General features: G+C 34.4%; 1 protein-coding gene across 1 annotated transcript; it reads right to left on the reverse strand.

The window, feature by feature from the left end:
• Nucleotides 1-16,267: 16,267 nt before the first annotated feature.
• Nucleotides 16,268-17,768, reverse strand: LOC105048788 (uncharacterized). Its single transcript, XM_010928233.4, has one exon. The coding sequence runs from the start codon at nucleotides 17,117-17,119 to the stop codon at nucleotides 16,346-16,348; it is 774 nt and encodes a 257-aa protein (XP_010926535.3). The 5' UTR covers nucleotides 17,120-17,768; the 3' UTR covers nucleotides 16,268-16,345.
• Between the last annotated feature and the right edge of the window lie 2,990 nt (nucleotides 17,769-20,758).

Raw genomic sequence — 20,758 nt, forward strand, 5'->3', positions numbered from 1 at the left:
TCTTGATTTTTTCAATGAAAGTCACCACTGTCGACCATCAATCTGTGGTCCCCCGCCTGCACCCCATGACCCCAACCACTCCCAACCCTTTCCACACCAGCCATGGCCTCCAATCGGAGCAAACAAATGGGGACCCCGAGGTCCCCTATTCTGTTGAGAAGGACAAAGAAGGGAGGAAAAGAAAAGAAAAAGAAGAAAAAAGAGAAAGAAAAAAAAGGGAAAAAAGAGGAAGGAAAAGAAAAAAAAATTTCTCACTCTTCTCTCTCTCCTCTCTTTCTCTCCTTACCTTTCTCTCTACTTTCTCTCTTTATTTTCTCTCTCTAAAATTTTTGCTCTCTAGATTATTTTTTTTAATGAATTTCTCTTTCTAGAAGTTTATCTCTGAGATTGATCTAGTAAAGATCCTTATATCGATGAGTTTGATTGATTTTGATGGAGTTCTGATCCGTAGTCGTCAGATAGTATGTCAGCACCTATCATTAGAGTTGATCATCCATAATTTTATTTTGAACCATCTGTATATTGCTTTAATTATGACTTGATTAGATTATCTAGATTGGATCGATCGAGATGTTGGGCCATATCATCTGATCAATTTTATCATATCTTATTAATTCCTCTATCCTATGATTTTTTCTCTCTACATGATTTATGAACCCAATGAAAGATTTTTAATCCTATTATTTTAAATCCGAATGATCCAGTAGATAGACTCTGAACTATCTATATCCTAATTGGATTTGATCGGATGAAATTAGTTGATCAAATCAATCTAGATCGTTGGATGCAACTATCCATCAATCCTATCTTTCTTAATTATTTATATCCTTTCTAATTATTGAAATTGATTCTGTATAGGATTGTAAATATTTGATAATGGGATATTGTGATATGATTCATGAATTAAAAATTTTGGAAAGAAATTTATAGAATATATGGATCTATTGGAATGCGTATAAAATAAGTAATGCTTCACTTTCTCTAGATTTTTTAAAATTTATAAAATATTTTTTTGATCTAATTTATGAAATAATACATAAATTTAATGAATAATATTTTATTATTAAAAATATATTATTTTAAAATATTATGATGTAGCATGATTCAAAGATCTTGTTATATATAACACTTGACTGATTTCAATACCACATGATTGAGTATTTTTATCAAACTAGAATAAGAAATATGAATTATGAAAAAAAATTTGATTCAAGATAATCTAAGCTATGTGGAGGATCCCGTTAGTGGGGCAAATACATTGGTAATTGATTTATCCTAGGGGTCATGTTGTCAGCGAGATCAATGGTTTCGAAGGACCTTGCTCACCATAAGATGATACCTAATATTATGATCCTGCCATAGAGATAATATAGTCATAGTTCATAGTTGATAAGAAGAACTTAAAAATTTGATGAAATTGAGATTATGAATATAAGTTATTTTTATGACGAATTGAAAATTCTATGTACGAATATTTGATAGTATGAGACATCAAAATTTAAATTTTTAAACTAACATATTTAATGTGTTATTTCAATAAACTGATATATATAAATTGTTGCCTAATTTATTTAGTCAAAGGAATACATTGTTTACTGGACTGTTTAGCTTATGATGAATTTTCTATTTTTTGTATAGATTTAAAAAATTAATTTGATGTGGGGTTTCTATTGGAAGTACGATTAAAGATGCAGTTAGTCTACTTTATTTGATTTATGGTTTATCAAAATTGATACAAGATATTGTTTAATATTGACTTTGATAAATATTTATTTTTTTTTGTTGACATTGAGTTTTGATTCAGTTGTTTAAATTAAGGTTTGAATATTAATCATTTAAATTTATTTCGCTGTCTATCTATGATATCATGATGAGATATTTTGCATGCTTATAGAAAGAGTTATTCATAAGTATGCGACGGTTGCCGTAATCTTTGGCTGACAATTTTGGATTGGGACCATGACAAACAATAATAGAAATCAGCCTTTTAGTGAAGAACAAAATCCCTTTGTAAAAGTCAAAAATTCCTTGGTGAAGAGATTCGCCAAGGGACTTTCAAGAAAAATTCATTCCTTAAATATATGATGTCGGTGAAAGTCTCCCTCATAAATCTTTTGGTAATTATCAAGGGATCGAAAAATTTTAGCAAAAGAATTTTTTTGGTGAACTAAAGGCCATTTGCCCAAATCTGATCATTTTTCAAGGGATTCACTAACCAAAATATACTCAAAAATCCCTCAATAATTAACAAGAGATTCATCAAAGAAATATCCCTTGCTAAAAATTGACCAGCTAGATGATTTGTGAGAAACTTATCCCTTACAGATCCTTTAGTGATAACTCTCGACAATCCCTTAGTGATAGTTTCAGGTTTGTTAAAAAGTCTCTTAGTAATCTCCTGGTAAAGTTTTCATTTAGCATTCTATTTTCCTTGCAAATCCTTTAGTAAAGTTTTCTCTTTGGAAGACTATTTTACAACCATATTAGCAGGCCTATATGTGTCCTAATTCTCAATATTTCAACCATAACCCAATATTTTATAACACAAAATAATACATCAACATAGTTGAGCAAACACATTTTCATAAAGCTTTCACAAAATATAAATTTAGTATCCATCAAGGTTTCAATCTATAAAAAAATACAGTATATCAAAACATTAAACAATTCAACTTCAATTAGTTTCCAGCATTAAATATAAAACTATATCTAATAAATTCATATCTAAGAATCAATCACATGGAGGATCGGTTGGAGGGACATCTGACTAGGTTCCTTCTTATGGAGGAAATGATAATTACTCAGATGATATAAAATCAAGACTAGAAATAAGAGATCGCAGCATCTCCCTATATTGAGGATTCATCAAAGTCGCTACAATATACTCCCATGTCATCTCCATAGCTCCTGGAGCAGCAGAATAGATAATAGATGTACTCCCTGAAGGACCATCTGATTGAGAAGCAGAGCATGATGTAAGAGTCCTCACGAGTACGCTGGATGAATATGCATTCGGTCCAAATTCATACATCTTGTTCTTAGTAACACCTCTCGTAGCTTCTACCCATACAGTAGTATCAAATGAAAGTTGTGAATCAACTTCTGAGCCATACTTTTTTATCAGAGCAGCCTTATATATCTCCTACAATAATACATTAAAAGTATTCAAACCTTTAAAAAAATTAAATAAGTAAGTATCTCTATTTTATGGATGATATACATAAAAACAAGACAAACACAATAATAGTAATTTATCTCTTAATGTAACATCATAATTCTATAAATTTAAATATCTAAAATCTATTAGATATTTCTTAAAAGTTCGGTAGAGTTTATTTTAAAACTATGACTTTCAAAAATAATAAACACATAACCTGTTAATAATGCAAACCTACTATTCAATTTAGCATCCAACCATTCAATACTTATAGATATACTTATGAATATACATATGTTAATATATTTTAACATATAGATATACTTAGATAGAAAATTGAGAACCTACGCTAACTTTCTTGGATTTTGCATCCATGAACTCCCCTGTCCCTTTCTTTTTGTGGGTGCGATCAAAAAGTATTGCAACAATAAATTCTGTACCATTCTCTTGTATCTGCAATAAGTTATTATATCATAAATATATGACTGAATATAAATATCAGTAATAATAGAGAAATACTTAATAAAATATCATCCTCTTATGCGTCACAAAAGGAATAAAACCCCCTGAATGCTTGGTGATCTATCCCTCTTTTTGCTTCATTCGATTTTTTCTACCAGCTTTAGACTTCTGCTGCCATTTATCCTTAAGCCAATACCTCTGACACAACTCATCCTATATCTCTTGCTTCATCCAACTTGGATGAACTTTGCCAATCGTGTCTGCAAGTATGGCTCATGGATTTATCTCATTTAACTCATCAACACATTCTTTTCATGCCTCATTCATCATACCATTAAGTAGACATCTATTGACACTCACCCAGTATTTTCTAATATTATAATCTTTTACTGAAGACCATATGTATCTTATCTACAAAATACATCTAAGATTTACGTTGTATTTTTATAATAACTTACATTATGAACTAAGTAAAAACCTAATACAATACCTCAAATCTGTGCAATAACTCATCCTTGATTGTTTGCTCAACCATTCCCCATAAAGGCCAAGCTTTTTTAAAGCACTGCTTCAACCAAACACTTATCTGACGTGACACCTCAGGCTCAACGAATGTATGCATAAGCCATCAACCAAATTAATCATATAAAATAATAATAAAAATAAATATCAGAAAAAAGATATATAATTACAAAACTTATTCATTTTCACTATGATGGAAACTTTATCTGCTTCGATGGTTGGCTCAGGAGCCAACTGGTTCGAACCTCTTGTACATAATATGACAGAAAAGATTTTAATAGTAAATAATACTAGTATTACTCAATGAACATGGTGAATCTTCTCTTTTTACTTTAGCCCAAGTGACTTGTGCTTTAATAATTTTCTCTAAATCTACAACCAACAAATTAGAAAATATAGTTGATTAGACTAAAATCTCCAAATGCAATGTGTAATTATAGGCCAAGTGTTAGATCACTGATTCATACTGAAGTTTTTGCCAGACCCACACCCAACAACACTTATCATCACAAAAAAAATAATATTCTATAAGACAACCTACAAATCATGCTTCCAAACATCTACAAACTATATACATATTCAAACAACAAAAAAACCTATTGTTGGATATGTTATAGGAATACATACCAACTATGCATAAATTCCATGATATGTCAAATCACACATGCACACATCTAGACAGTTCTATTTAAAGTTAGAATGCCACCGATAATACTCATACTGTTTGTTTCATTAAAGCATTTTACCAGAACAATAAAATCCACTTTTGACAAGAAGATCTTAAACATTTGATATTTACAAATATGTTATGCTAGAAGCAAATCTACTAAATCAAAGTTTCATAAGTGTCTTATGAAGAGATTGTAGATTCACAGATCTTTCTAAAATGCTAGCACTGAACATTCACCAGAAGCAGCTTAAATTAACCACTGCATTGGCCACATGAGCATATGTACACCACATGTGACAATCCAACCTCAATTCTGTATTCTAATACTTCCCCAACTACATTATTTTTGATGATAAAAACCAACAAGAATATGAGTAAATTATGCCCACAATCTTGAAGAATAAGCTTATAGAACATATCATTAAACAAAATCAAAACTCAAGCAATATATGGTGGCTGTAATTTAAGACCATTTTTTGGAATCATGACCCTACTTCCATGAAATTTAATTGAAGGCTACTTTAGGATAGAGCAAAATACCCACTATTCACCAAAAGCCAATAAGACTATACAGTATATTTTTTTATTTTTTTCTACAAAAGAACTGATAAGAATGAGAAATTATACCTCATAGTCCATCAAAACTTCCTAAGAGCAACTAAATGCCAGCAAGGCATCACTAGAACAATTAAGAAGATTCAGAAGTTCTGAAGCTAAACTGAAAAAGAAAATATACTGGTGGTCTTAGGGTATTTAGTGTATAAAAGGACTATTCAAGGAACTACCGACAGTATGAGATATGCTTACAAAGAACTCCCTTATATAATTGTAAATGTTGTACACTAAAGGCCAATTATAAGGAACAGCAATGAACGTCATCTTACAATCAAGCATGCATTATATTAAAAAATAAACTATGGTAAATATTACAATCCTTAAAATTTACAATAATGCCAAAATACATTAACAAAGAAAATTATCCAAAATCAATCAAAAAAATGTTTGTTACTTAGAGAAGAGAATTACAACTTTTAGGTTGTTTTCGCTACAATTATCATGAAGTGAGGAATACAAGTTTAATGACATCCAGGCAAAATGACTTGTTCTTGGTTGCTAGGTGTTCTAGGAAACATATTAGTGCTCCTAAGAATCCCCTCCCATCTCTTTTGGGTGCTCTTCTTTCCCACAGATCTTCGAAGAAGAAGAACGAAAGAAAAAAAAAAAGATGGGAAAAGAAAAAAATGATCAATTCATATGGGAAAAGCTCTTATCTTTTGATTTTTTCCATTTGTCCTCTGTTCTTCGCTAGTTTTGCCTCCATTTTCTATCGATTTTTCCTCTGTTTACTATGTATCAAGAGCCTCAATCGGCTAGGAAGCTTGCAGCAGTTGAATAGGGAAGCTTAGATGTTCGGGCTTCTGCTTGGGAGGAAGGAGAAAAGGCTCAATCGAGTAGGAGGCTTTGAGTGGCTGAATAGGAAAGCTGAGTCGTTAGCCAAAAAAAGCTTATGCACCATGTCCAAGTAAACCAAGCCAAATCTTGAAACATATGTACGGTGGACAGCGTGCAATCGAGAATTGGTGAAATACAATAGGTAACATAGCCTGTTATCCATCATGGGATTTGGTGTAGTCCAATTACACCTGGTGCATCCAACATGTAGACCGTTAGCTAGAACTTTCACTTGAAGAGATGAAAAATGGAGAGATTTTTTCAAAAAAAATAGATGGTGGGCACAATTTTATTTTTTTTTTAGTGCACAATTTTGAATAAGAATAACCATAATATATCATTAATCAGATGGTTCAGAAAAAGCATAACTAATTTTCATATTGAAAATAGACTCAAGCCCAAATCAAATCACTTCAACTATTATGTTCAGAATTTTTTAAATCTCTTATGAACAATATTAATTCAAAAGATAAATAGAATGCAATATTATAAATATCTTTGTTTTGTGTTATTCGATTCTTTTCAATAAAATCATAAGTTTATTTCTCTAGTTGGAGTCTAAGGTTCTTCTTTGGTACCTTGAAGGATTTCATGCATCTTGCATGAATCTTTATTCTTATTTGCAAATGCTGCATCAGTGTATCTCCTAATCTAAAAAGAATCAGATGGAGTGATGAAAAGCAAAGTTTATATACAAGTTGAAATCTATCATCTGTATAATTTTAGCTTTTATGAGTTTATTTCTACTAATCATGTATATTTTAGAAAGGAGCTATATTGAAATTAGGAAGATGAATTCGATCGATATATAATATCCTTATGAATATAATTGTGTAACTCAATTTTAAATGAACAATGATATTAATGAGGATGTAAAAATTTTGCTTTTACCAATTCATATATCTTTTTCTCTTCCTAGTCGGATGATGGGATTTTTTTAGCAAAAGATTAAATGCTCTTCATTTGTTTTATATCTTATATGAATCCATATTATAATAATGAATTAAATGCCTCACTTTTTCATAGCGTCACTAATACTTTCAATTCTTATAATGTTGGTGTTGGATTTCAATATCACTAAGGGACTTCTAAGAAAAAATTTTCTCTAATATAATTTTTTTTTTTTTTTTTTAAATATCTTGTTAGCACCAAAGGATTTGTCCCTTGGTAAATCTCCAAGGAACAAAACTTTCCTTACAAATCCCTTGGTGAAAATTAATGAAGTAATCATTCACTTATCCCTTACAGATTATCAAAGAATTTTCTAGGGATAAATCCCTCGCAAATTGTTTAAAGATTTCTTAGTGAAACTGAGTTTTGAATGAAACTTAACATCCCTTGAAAATTCTTTTCTAATCCCTTATTGATTTTTCAAGAGACAGATCTCTTGGTGATATCCCTTAGTGAAAGGCTGATTTCTGATAGTGAAAAGAAGAGCTTAAATATGGAAAGTATGACCCTAGGCTATGGAGAATATTAGAGCTTAAATGAGAGGAGTATGTTAGGATCCATGCAGACATATATTTTAGCCCTCGTTATTTATGCATTGAAAAGATTTTGGATACTTATACAAGGTTATGGAGTCAAATAACATGTTCTAGCTGGTCTTGTTAAATGAGGTCATATATCATTACAAGAAATCTGCGAGTTGCTCCTTGTCTCGTATTATTTTAGCTTAATCTCTTTGTTTGTCTTTGTTTCTTACAAAAAGTGATGCTTAATCACAATGTGTTTCATCCTACAATGAAACGCAGGATTTTTTGTCTCCGTGATTGCTAATTTATTGCCATAGAATATCTCGATAGGCTCTTTCGATAATTTTCCTATGTCTTTTAGGGCCTTTGTATTGCTTGAGATATTGAGCTTACTGCTATTACATATTCTACTTTACCCAACAACTGTACCACCGAGTCTTGTTTCTTGAATGCCCATGAGTATATCCCTTTCCATTTATTTTGTCATCTAGTTTTTTTTGCTTATCTAGAATGTTGATGTAATAGATGTAGCCAATAACTCGAAGATGATTTGCCAAAGGCTTTCTTGCATTCTATGCTTCAATTTGCATTATTTTCCTATGACCTCTATTTGGGAGGTATATTGCAATGTATACTACTTCTACCAAGATGTGTTTGGAAGTTCCTTTTGCTTCAGTGTTGACCTTGCTATCTCTATGACTATTCTATTTTTTCTTGCAAACACTATTTTGTTTAGGAGCACATCCAATAGTCAATTGATGTTTCATGCTTTCATTTACTTAGTACTTGTCAAACTCGTTAGAGTTATATTCTTTGCCTCTATCACTTCCTAGCTTCTTGATTTTGTGGCCACTTTGTTTCTAAATATAGTTTTTAAATTTTTTGATGTGAAAAACTTTGTAATCTTTCTTGATCAACAAAGAGGATAAAAGTACTTATTTTTACATGATCTGGGCATTCACATGGGATTTCAATTGCTCATATGCACTAGTTCTAGCAGATTCTTCGCTTTCTATACTCTTCTAGATGAGAATGATCATTTTTGTTGCTTATCAAGTAGGCAACCTTCGCAAACATTGAGCACCTCCTTTATGGATAGAAGATCCCTCATCACATTCTTTTCGATGGAGGATCTTTAGACCATGAAAGTTGAAGTGGCTAAATTATCGATATCATAGCCATGATTCATCATTTTGAGCTTTTATTGTAGTGTTAGCATAGCACCAGTATATGGAAAATTTTCTATTGCTCTCCATCCTCACTTTGACAATCTTTGGATTTTTATTTTCTTTATCATATACCATTAAAATGTAGATAATATCTTTTTGGCATAAGTAGCCAATACTTGGTAGATTCTATTTCACACTTCAAATGAGAAGAACATTATTGATGAATTTCACACCTCTATTGGACTACATGGCTACAATTCCTTTGCCTTCCATCTTGATTAGCATGCCATTTCCAAGTCTAGCTTCATATTTGATTAACATATCTAGTTTGGAGAAAACACTTGTCATGTGATTGATGTACGATATATACCGCATATTATTTTTTTCTTCGTTATTAGCTTGACAGAAGTAGAACATATTCCCATTCTTCTCCATTTTCCTCAGAAAAATTAGCTTGCTAGATTTTTTTTGAGCAACAACTTCCATGTGCTCAAAATTTTTGCAATAGCAACAATCTAACGTCCTATGGTTTGAATAGTTTTTTTAAGCAATTTGTCTATACCATGTGCTTAAATTTTGTATTTTGCACCATTTGATTGCCTTGACTTTTGGAGTTTAGTTTAGATTGAGACCTTATATTTAGTTTAGATAGAAATGTGCTCTCCAATGAGGTTCTGCATGCACTTGCTCAATCATTTTTCATGAACTTATAGAGCCCCTGTTAATTCAATCACAATAGGGTTATCAAATTTGTTGATTCTTCAATTGCAGTAACAATTAGATAATATTTTTTAGTAATACTAACTAATAATTTTCATCAAACCTTTTACCAAGGATACTTTCTGCATAGGCTCTCATTCAATGAATTATTTCTTTCATTCTACTATAATAATCTTTTGTTATCTTATGATCTTTCATTTTAATATTTCTTAATTCTCTTCGTAAGGATTGAATTTTAAGGAGCATTTGTAGGCATCCCATGAAACTCTTTGCATAGAATATCCCATGCATTCTTTGCACTTGTTGCTCTAATCATTCTTGGAAAGATAATGTGGGCTAGTGCACTTGCTAAAAAAATTCTAATGCCCTTACATCATTTTGCTTTTCTTCTTTTACCTTTTCCCATTGTTCTATTGAAAGTGTAGAGCTATTGTTGGGAATATTAAGCCCTCCATGAACAATATTCTACAAATCTTGGATTAAAAGAAAATCATTTAGAGATAGATGCGTGATTAGAAAAAGAAAATATGGTATTTTTGAAAATTTTAATGTGAAAAAGGATGATCTTAATGCCCACTAATAATCAGCTTAGGGCTCTGGTACTACTTGTTAGTTTTAGAAAAAGGTTTTATAACTAATTGGTTGGTTAGTTGGTTTTACTATGAGGATCCATGTAGGCATAGTTTAGTCCCACATCAATTATACACTGGATAGATTTTTGATATTTATATAGAGTCAAGGAACTTAAATAATATCTTCTAACTATTTTTTTTTTTTATGAGGTCATGGACATTAATTATAGATGGTATCACAACAGACACGATCCATGGGCCATGTGGACTAAGAAATACTATGAGTCTATTTGAGGTTGGTCACAATCTAATAATAGTATTTGTGATTGGATTTGATTGGATTTAGATCTCTTAGTCTCGTGAAGATGCCATGATATAAATATGAAGAGTATGTGAGCATCCATGAGAGCATGTGTTAAATCACCCATTGATTATATATTAGATTGATCTTAGATATATACTTACACAGCACTAAAGAACTTAATTAATACTTTCTGACTAGTCTTTTTTAATAAGATATTCATTTGCAATATTTGTACTTAGATGAGATGAAATAGTTGAAATATATAGTGGAAAGTTTTGTATGGACCGGTGAGAGAATGATTGAATAGAACTTATAGTGAGCACATGTAAAATGGAATGAATTTTATTATTAGAGTAGCAAGTATTTTACATGCATAGGATGCCTAGGGCTTTGGCTGGCTTATATTGCAACACCATATGCCTATTTATAGGCATTGATTGCTACCTTAAAGCACGACCAATACTAAGATTTTTAATTACTCGTTTTTGGAGATTTCTGATTTGTATGTATATCAAGTCTGTTAGTTGTCGACATAATCATTCTATAGTAATTTCTAGATTTTTGTTTCATTTTACACTTTCCCTTTAATTCTAGATTCTCCCAAAAAGTGTATTTAATATATCAACATGGACCAATCAATTGGAAATCTGTTACATAATTCACACTAGCCTTGTCAAGTTTGGTGGTTTAAATATATGACAACTATGAAAATGCTGAAGAAGTAGTGAGTTCGTGGCATTTTTCTCTTCTAAGAATCTGGTGTTTTGTGCAAGGACATAAATTATATGCATGTTATTGCAAGTTTAGAGAATTTGTCATAATGAAGATGCTGAGACTCAATTTTCAAAAGTGTGATCGACTTTTTTCAACCGTATATGTGTGTGAACTATTAGGGTTTTGTGGATATCATGTTTTATACTGGGATCTTGGCTGGTAGTGAATTATGGGGGGTTTTTTCATCCAAAAAATTTATGGGATTTAAGAGGCTGTATTCAGATTTCAACAATTTCTATACTCTGGATCACATAGTGAAGCTTTCTTTGTCATCTCTATCTATGGATGTAGGCCATATTACCAAACCACATAAATCATTTTGTGAATTCAATTCAGTTTTATTTGAGTTGGAAAGTTGAACTAAAGGTCCAAATCTTGAAAATAACCAACAGAGAATAGGACATCTTAATCTCTCCCAAAGATAACCCTTTTTTAATTATAACATTATTTTTACAGTTCCATTAGAACTTCCCTATTATTTCCTCTTTGGTATGAGATGAAGAAATTGCTGTCTTAAGATATCTTGGCAAAAGCTTAAGCTTTGTGACATGCACGTGTGATTACCATGGATAACTTTGACACTAAATTAGTGGATTCTATCCTCTGTATGGTCATATTGACTCAAGGATTCTCTAGATAAATGTTTTGTACTTGTTCTTCCTCGTCCTTTTTCCTTCTTCATTATTTGTATATATAAAGAAAGTAGAGTTAATATGTGGTTGTTTACATAACAATCCAAATAAGGTTGGTTCTGATCGGATGATCAAGGATCCTGCACGGATAATCTGAGCTCTTAGATATGATCTACTATCATGAACTGCTTATATTAAAAATATATATATATAATTTAGAATTCCTAGAATATGCTTCAGCGATAAAAAACAATATGCATTGCTCATATTATTTAAAATATCGTTTTACCAAAAGATATAAAAGGCAGTGCATCGATTAAAGATCTCTAAATCATATAATTTTTAAATGGTAAATAATTTAAAGATGGTAGATCATTTCCGGTTGGGAGAAATTTTCTTTGGATTCTGGTGTGCGCACTGATCACATGCGGGCTCTATAATAGCTACACTTTCTTGTTTTGTGAATGTGACAACTTTTCTCCTCACTGGAAATTATGGTGCCAACTTTGACAGGTATATATAAGAACTTTGATTTGGGCTTTTCCTATGGATTAAACATTATAACACAAGCAGCATGTGATGGGTGGATGTTTTAAAAATGTTAATCTCCCACAATTTTTTATTAGGTGAAAAGTGAGAAAATGTTTTCCTCGCATTCGGTTGGTTTGGCACCTCTATACTTCTACTATCACTGTCATGTTTTCAACTTTAAAGAGCTTTTACATTACAATTTCTCATCCCAGCAGCCTTCACAACTGAAAATCATTTTTTCGTATCCTGCTGTGGTTCTGATAATCGGATGCAGAATTGATTTCATTTAAGAGCAAGACGGGACTCCACATTGATCTGACTGACGCCACTTATATCTGTGCTATTATTGCCAAGCTGATGGTCAGTGGATCGATGATATTTATTAATGGTTTTTACCGCGTTTCTTGGATCTGTAAAAGGAAGTTTTGTTCTCGGCTTTTAGGCTGTTACTTTTTCATGGCAAGTTGTCCCCAAAAGAACTTAGATTTAGATATGACTTCAGTTTCAGGACTGATTGATCCTTTCTTTCAGATTTCATTCAGACCTTGAGTGTGCTTCCACATGTAAAATCTTTCCTAAGAAGGTTGACTCCCAGATGTTAACGTACTGCAGAGGCTATTGTATGAAGTACTTTACTAAAACATTTATATGTTAAGAAGTTCTGCAGGGAAAAGTGAGGTCAGAATTGAATCAACTTTAATCCACAAAGAAAATACCCATGCTTTATTGAAAAATGCGCAACAAAAATTACCTATTTGGCTACTTGCGGTGCAAACTAGCTGTTCCACTTATTATAAATACTGTCCTGTAGTTTGAGAGGCAGACTCCAGGTTGTTGTGCCAAACCTTTCATTAGGTCTTTCCTTTTGTATTTTTGGAGGTTAGGAGTGGCTAGAAGAGAATATTGAGCAATCCACAAGGTATTGTCAGTTCTTCTTGGATGTATAGGAACATCTTTTGATTTCGATTTTAAAGAATTTTGACTGTCTTTTTATCTAATTATTCAGCGGAGGCCTTTTGTATGCTCATTCCAGAGTGATAGATTTTTCAACAAGGATTGTTGCCTTGGACAAGAACTAACTGAATACCCATGTTGAGTTAGTGTATTTGTGATTAGAGATATGCAATGAGACATGCTATGTTCCTATATGATGGCAAGTAAATGAAGTGTTTTTTATAGCTGCTATTGCAATTGAAGCAGAAAAAAATTGGATGGAAACTTGCACCACTATAAGTGGTTATCTATTAATTAGCACTTGGCTGCAAAAACTTATAGAACCCTTTTGCCCAGCCCCTCCTTTCTTTATGCTTATGTGCAGATAACATTTATACATTCAATTTATTCATAAATTCTCTATCCAATCAAAGATTTTTTTGTTTGTAACTTCTGATTCATATAGTTATTCCTAGTGTTATAATTTAAACTTTAAGTACTCCCTTGGCTTTGACAACTATCTTGCTGTTGGCTTTAGTTTTAACTCCTGAGGTTATGTGACATAAAGGTTTTAAGAGGAAAGGTCAGAAATGTAGAAACTAATAACGAAACAAATATTCAAACTCTCTCTCTCTCTCTCTCTTTCTCTCTCGCAGAAGCATGAGAGCGTAGTGTACATAACCATACAGTGACACAAACCAGCACCTACAACAAGCCTCACCTAAGCACAACAGCTGGCATACAATCAACTCCGAATTCACTCCAAAATATGATTAATATTGATGGAAAAGTAAGCTTCAGAGTATTAGATGGATCACTAAACATTATATATCATTAATTAAGTTGTTTCAGTTAATTTTGGCATTACAAACTTACAATCCTGAAGAATTTGACCGAGTCAAACTGTAGAGATTAACTATAATTAGGAGAATAATAAAAAAATTTTGTCTATGATAATTGTGTATGTTTGGACTGAAAAATGGAATGAGATATTGAAAACAGATTGACATAGTTCCCTTAGAGCAGCAAAGATGTTTAAGGCGAAAGAAAAAGGTTGCACATTTGTATGATTCTTGCAGTTGATTTTTGTAGAATGGACATGTATGTCACATATTGTCACTCTTCTTTATTTTGTTTAGTTTCCAAAACATGTGTACAGAAATCAAGTTAAGCAGCAATGGTCTTCTGCAACTGATCATTGGCTTCTCCAATGTGCAAGAGCAATGGTCTTCTGCAACTAATCTGCTGAATCATTGTGCAAGATATATACTCAGGTTCATCCAAATGAAATTATTACTACAGTGTATTTTTTTGTAAGGCTATAACTTATTGATCTGGCAAAGATGAAAGGAATCTATTCAAAGACTCTGATAAATGCTTCATAAATAGGGATACCAGAATTAGATCACATGTATTGGGCATGCACAAGTTAAAATTGAAGATGAAGAAAATGTTATCTTGAGAAAACAGTGAACATAATTTTCAAAGAATTGCATTTGTAGAGTGAAGCAAATTGTGAAGAATATTACCGAGCACAAATAATTTACTATTTGTGGAGGTTACCTGAAGTTTTATAAAGCTAGTAATTTAAGATATTAATTTTTCTGGGTTCAGGTAACATCTTTCTGAAAACTCATTATATGAAATAAATTATGCAAATTTATTCAGTTGTGCATGATCAATGGAAGGATGACTGCTTTGAAGTTTAAAGATGCTTACATTTTAGGTACATTCCTCACAACCAATTTTCATAACTAAGATAACTTGTCCATTAAGTTCCTGCAGTTTGCACCACATATCTATTTTCTTTGCAGTATTACAAACAATAATGTACTCGGCATGGTTAGACTTTTCATTACATATTTTGGAACTATATTTGTGTATAAGATTCACATCCATATACATACATAGATATGTATTACTTGGTCAAGCTATTTGATGGATGCTTTAACCAAAATACTTAATAGGCTTGCGCAAGAGAAGCTGTCAAACACATAAAACAGTGGTATCATTGTCTGAACCAAGTGTTTGGACTCATGTATGCGTGACATTTACAAACATGTCGATTGCCACCATCCTGATGGTTGTTTATCTTAAGCACAATCATGTCAAAAAAATGAAAAACAGAAGTTGAAACTTCCTTTTCGCAGCATTCCGTGGTGGCAGGTTCGATGTATCAGTGACTTCATGATGATCACTTTTGAGTTTTTGAAGTTAAAATGCTGGATGATTGGTGCATGAATTGATTACAAAGAAATCCTACATTTATTTCCTTAAATAGGTGCCGGAATATGTTTGGAAAGGTGAATGCAATCCTGAACATGAAAATGGAAAGTTCAAACTCGAAGAGAGAATGTTGGAGTCTTCTCAACCCTCTAATAAAAGCTCTCATTCTCTAGATCTCCAGATTAGAAGCCCAAAATTCGTGCAAAAAATTTCAAAATAATTGTTCCAAAGAGAGAAGAAAATCTCAAATAGAAAAGGTCTTTACAAAAATCTAATTATGAAAAAAGCTGTGACACGATTTTCAAGAAGGGAGCAAATCAACGACGTACATTGGTTCTTCTAATTTTGATAGAACACTGATTGAACATCTCAAAAAGAAAATTATGAAAATATAATATCAAAAATCATTTCAATATTAATGTAGGCACCTCCCATGAGTGCTTATATAAAATAGATCAAACTTTCAACTCAATTTCTAGGTCGTCTTTCCCCTCCCAAATCATTTGATGCGTTGGTTTCGGATCAATGGCTGAAGAAAAATAAGTGAAACTCAACAAGCAATAAATGGTAGAAGCAGCTGGCCGGTTAAAGCAACAAGAAGTATCTGATCTCGAGTACAGAAAGCTAGAAGACACAACTAGCAATATTCACAAAACATGAAGAAAGCCAAACATAACACACAGACGACGATGGAAAGCTCAAAGACGGAAGGAAGAAAATCATAAGGATAAACCAAAGCTGCGAGGTCAGGCGATGGGACTGTTGTTGAAAGCCTCCCATGGCCTGGAGTGAAACTGTACATCAGCCTGCAGTAGGACTCTTTCCACATCCCATTGCTCTTGGAAGATGCCAACCGTGTCGTTGATGCCCACGATGCTGTGGCCATAGTCCAAGATAGAAATTGGGACTGATCCAGCCGCCAATGGGACATCTTGGGCTTGCTTATCCACATGGTTGTCGCACTGATGTGGCGTGGAAGAGCATCTCTCTTCCACTTCAGCCACCAAGTCTAGCGATGACTTCAGGTCGTGACAACCGGATTCCTCCTCAACAGTGTCAAAGGGGAGTGAGGAGGATGCCCACTGGTTCACTCTACCACCCTCCTTCAGCATTTCGCTGCTCATCCGTTTTTTCTCTCTTGTCCTCTCCCTAGCCCTAGCCCTTGCCTTGGCCCTAGTTTCTCTAGCTATTGTCGGACTGAATGCTTCTTTCCTTGAGGCCCTAACGGCAGCTCTTTTCGCCCTCGGCCTCTTTGCTTCACCAGAAGTAGCTGCCACATCTGAAGGCTTGCCCTTGTGGTCGGAGACAGTGGAGACATCCTCGCACTCGGACGTGGATGAGTCATTCTTGGGGCTTTCATGGCTGAAGGGACGGGCTCGGGGTCGGGAGGCGGCGGCGAGGTCCTTAATGGCTGATTTGGACATGGTCAGGAGCCATTGGACCGTCTTGCTGGCCTTGTCAAAGCCAAGCATGTCCTGGAGGTCAAAGAACTTGCGGGCCACCTCCAGGGAGAGTCTCATCCTTCGGTCCCTCGGCCCCGTCGCAGTGAATATCTTGCTGTGCCTGTCTTTCCTCACCACTCTCCTGCTCTTCGTTGGTGGTGCGATGGTGCCATGGAATTAATGTTGAGAGATGGATCGGGAGGGGGAGGCTGTGGGGTGTTGGCCGTGGAAGCGGCGAAGGGAAAGATGAGGTGGGCGGACAGGAGATCCTGAAGGCTGTCGGAGTTCCAGTTGGGGGTTGAGAACGGGAAGAAAGAGGGGTGAGGGTCCGTCTCAGGAGGACAGGGGTTTAGCTCCAGTTGCCCAGAAACTGACCTTTCCATGAGGTTTGAGGGATTAGGAAACGGTAACATCTTGTTCAAAAGAGGGGATGTACTGTAGGCAAAGTAGGAGTTGTAGGAGGTGGTGGTGGAGATCTATGGGTAAATGCCAGACCATGTACCGTACGTGGAAGGAGAGGAGAGAGTTAATTAGAAAGGAACTACTAAGCTTGGGCGGCGAAGGACAGAAGAGATAGTGCGATCGAGTTGTTCAGCTAATTAAACTCTTATTAGATCTCGATCGAGGGTCCTTTCTGGTTTGGAAAACTAATTATATGTAATCAGAGTGAACTCGCTGGAGAAATGGACATGAGGGAGGTGGTAGGGACAGAGGGAAAGACAAAGGGTTGGGGAGGGATGGCTTGAGATCCAGGGGACTGGAGAAATGGCGGAGGCTCATATATAGCTGGTATTTATTAACGAGAGGAGTTTGTTTTTTTTTTTCTTTTCTTTTCTTTTCCCTTTTTTTCTTTTTCTTTTTTTTTTTTTTTTTTGAGAGAGAGAGAGAGAAGTTATGAAATACAGGGATAAGGAGCTTTTCTTCCTACCTGTTACTGGCTTTTAGAGTGACACCTGAGTGGGCTTTCGATGTCGAGATACCTGAATGTGGGGCTGTGACATGGATACATACATACATATATGTATATTATGCGTGTGTGTGTCTCTCTATATATATATGTATATATATATATGTATATATGTATATACGTATGTCTGTGTGTGTATATATATACATGTGTATGTACACATATATAAATATGTATGTGTGCATGCATGCATCTTATGGTTTTGTTTCAGCAAATATATGTCACCGTTTTACTTAAGAGGGATGGTGAGGGAGGGAGAGGAAGAGAGAGAGAGAGAGAGAGGCTGATATATGATGCTGGGGCTCTCATCAATCTGAACAGATTCCTTTTTTTTTTTTTTCTTTTTTTTTAATGATAAAAATTCTGTCTGAATAGTTCTCGCACCACCACTCTCTCGTCTTTATAACAAATAGTATATATCTCAGTTACGTACGACTACAACTCATTTCTGGAGGCTACGCATGTCCCCATTCTGCAACTGCGGGGGACAATTATTTTGCGTTACCCCTAGGTTTCGGATTGTATATTTCGCGCGCAATGATGATTGATCTTTCTTCACGATATCAACCGTTGGTTCATATCTCGCACACATATCAAAGTATACTAAACTATTGCTTTTATCTATGTTCACAGATCTCGTAGCAGCTATTGCCCGGTCCAACGGTGCATGTGAATCAATCTTTCGCGCTAGCTAAAGATACAATCTGAGCCCTTACCCCTATGCTTTCCTGCCCTGGCACCTGCAACCCAGCTTCGGCTCCCTTTGACCACTCTCTCTCTCTCTCTCTCTCCAGTGAGTTGGCTTGCCTTCCAGGTGTTGGTTTAGATTAAGAGCTTGGTGCATGGCTACTTTGTTATCCGTCCACAAGACAGCTTACTTACTAAAGTTTGTTTGCCGCCCGCAAACTTTTACCTCTCTTTCTCTCTCTCGGATTCCAGCACTAGTCAAGCGTGGAGGCTAGTTCGTACAACGCACGAGCCCTCATCTGCCCTATTCTAACTCCTATTCTATAACTAGGAGCCCATCTTTTGTCCACCTTTCTATGTCTACAACTGGGAGGAGGGGGCTGATCTTTAGAGGTCAATCAGGGATTGGCACAACTCATCCACACCAACCAGCATCTAAAGTGGCAGTAGTCCTCCCATCACTTGAAAGCCTCTCCCTTGCCTTGCCTCGTATACCCACATTTCCATTTATACATGCCGTTCTTCCTTTTCCTTTGCTCTTATCCATAGCTTGCCACTTATGTCGCTGTCATCATCTCTCCTACCACCAACCCCCCACACACCCTCCCCCACCGCCCTCCCAAACCCACATGGCTTAATACCACTTCATAGGGATGTGATTGGAAGGGGAAACAAATGGAATGCCAGTTATGCTCTCGTTGCCACGTTATGTCCATGCCCATATAATTGTTCACTATCTAGAGTTACAGTTACCATAATTAATTGCTCTTCTAAAGTTTGATCAGAAGATTGTAAGAGTTTGTTTGTTAGAATGCATGAACATGAAACTTGCTGGAGCTTGGGCACTCAAGTGCGTTCACTTCATGGACCATTTACAATACTGTAGATTACCTTTCCCATCTTCACTTTGGATGGTTGGCACTCACTAGCTGATATCTTTGTCCCAAACACAGTGAAAGCGGCCTTAGGCTTGGGATTAGATTCCATTTGCGAAAGGGAAATGGAGGCCCGACTGGACAACCAGGAGCTATGCACGACTGATCAGCACCACTGGATGCGATCCTGGGGGAGAGGACTGTTGAGTGCACGAAGCTTGAATTTGATATGACCCATGATATAAATCCAATCCATTTTGCACTTTAGTTGGCCCATCCGAGAGTTTTGATCTTTTCTCTTTGCCTTATGATTTGATGGCTATATATATATATATATATATATATATATATATATATATATATATATATTTTGTAACCACATCTTTTATTATAGAAGAGATTGTCTTTTATTATTTGAGCCACCGCATATTTTTTATACTTTATTTTTTTTTTATATAGTGAAATATATCCTCATCTTCATCCGCGAACGTAAACCAAAGACCAAACTACGTAAACCGTTGTGTCCCTTTTTTTTGTATGTGATCAACCAATGATATACTCTTTGTATTTATTTTTTTGATATAGTGAAATTTATCCTCATCTTCACCCATGAACGTAAGCCAAAGACCAAACCACGATAATCATTGTCTTTTTTTTTTGTATGTGATTATTTGTTATTATTTTGAATTTCATACTAATTAAAAGTAAACTTACAATAAATTGGCATCAGAGCTAGAGGTTTAGATTTATTCAGGTTTGTTCATCAAATCTATTTTGGATTTTGATGATCTATTGATTTTATTTTTTATCCTTCATGATTTCTTTATAATGTATATGAAATTTGAGATTGAAAAAATTCAATGAAAAGAATGATTTCTATCTTTGACGTGTGAAAATACGGGTCCTATTAGTTCAGCAAGGATTATTGAAGGTACTAAAGGATAAAGATGCTTTATTGATGATATTACTGAAGGTGGATAAGAATGATCTATTAGGGTGTGTACACAGTACGATTCAGTTATCTCTGACAAATGAGGTTCTATGAAAGATTACGGACAAGTCATCTACTACAATATTATGGCTCAGATTGGAAAGTATCTATACGACCAAATCTCTAATTAATTAATTTTATCTGAAGTAACAGCTCTACACTCTTTGAATGAAGTCTCTTAAAGACTATATTGATAA

This window comes from Elaeis guineensis, chromosome 7 (assembly GCF_000442705.2).
Source record: "Elaeis guineensis isolate ETL-2024a chromosome 7, EG11, whole genome shotgun sequence".
NCBI lineage: Eukaryota > Viridiplantae > Streptophyta > Magnoliopsida > Arecales > Arecaceae > Elaeis > Elaeis guineensis.

Excerpts from the sequence above, each read along its gene's own strand:
- LOC105048788 (XM_010928233.4), bottom strand. The coding sequence starts at position 17,119 with ATGAGACTCTCCCTGGAGGTGGCCCGCAAGTTCTTTGACCTCCAGGAC.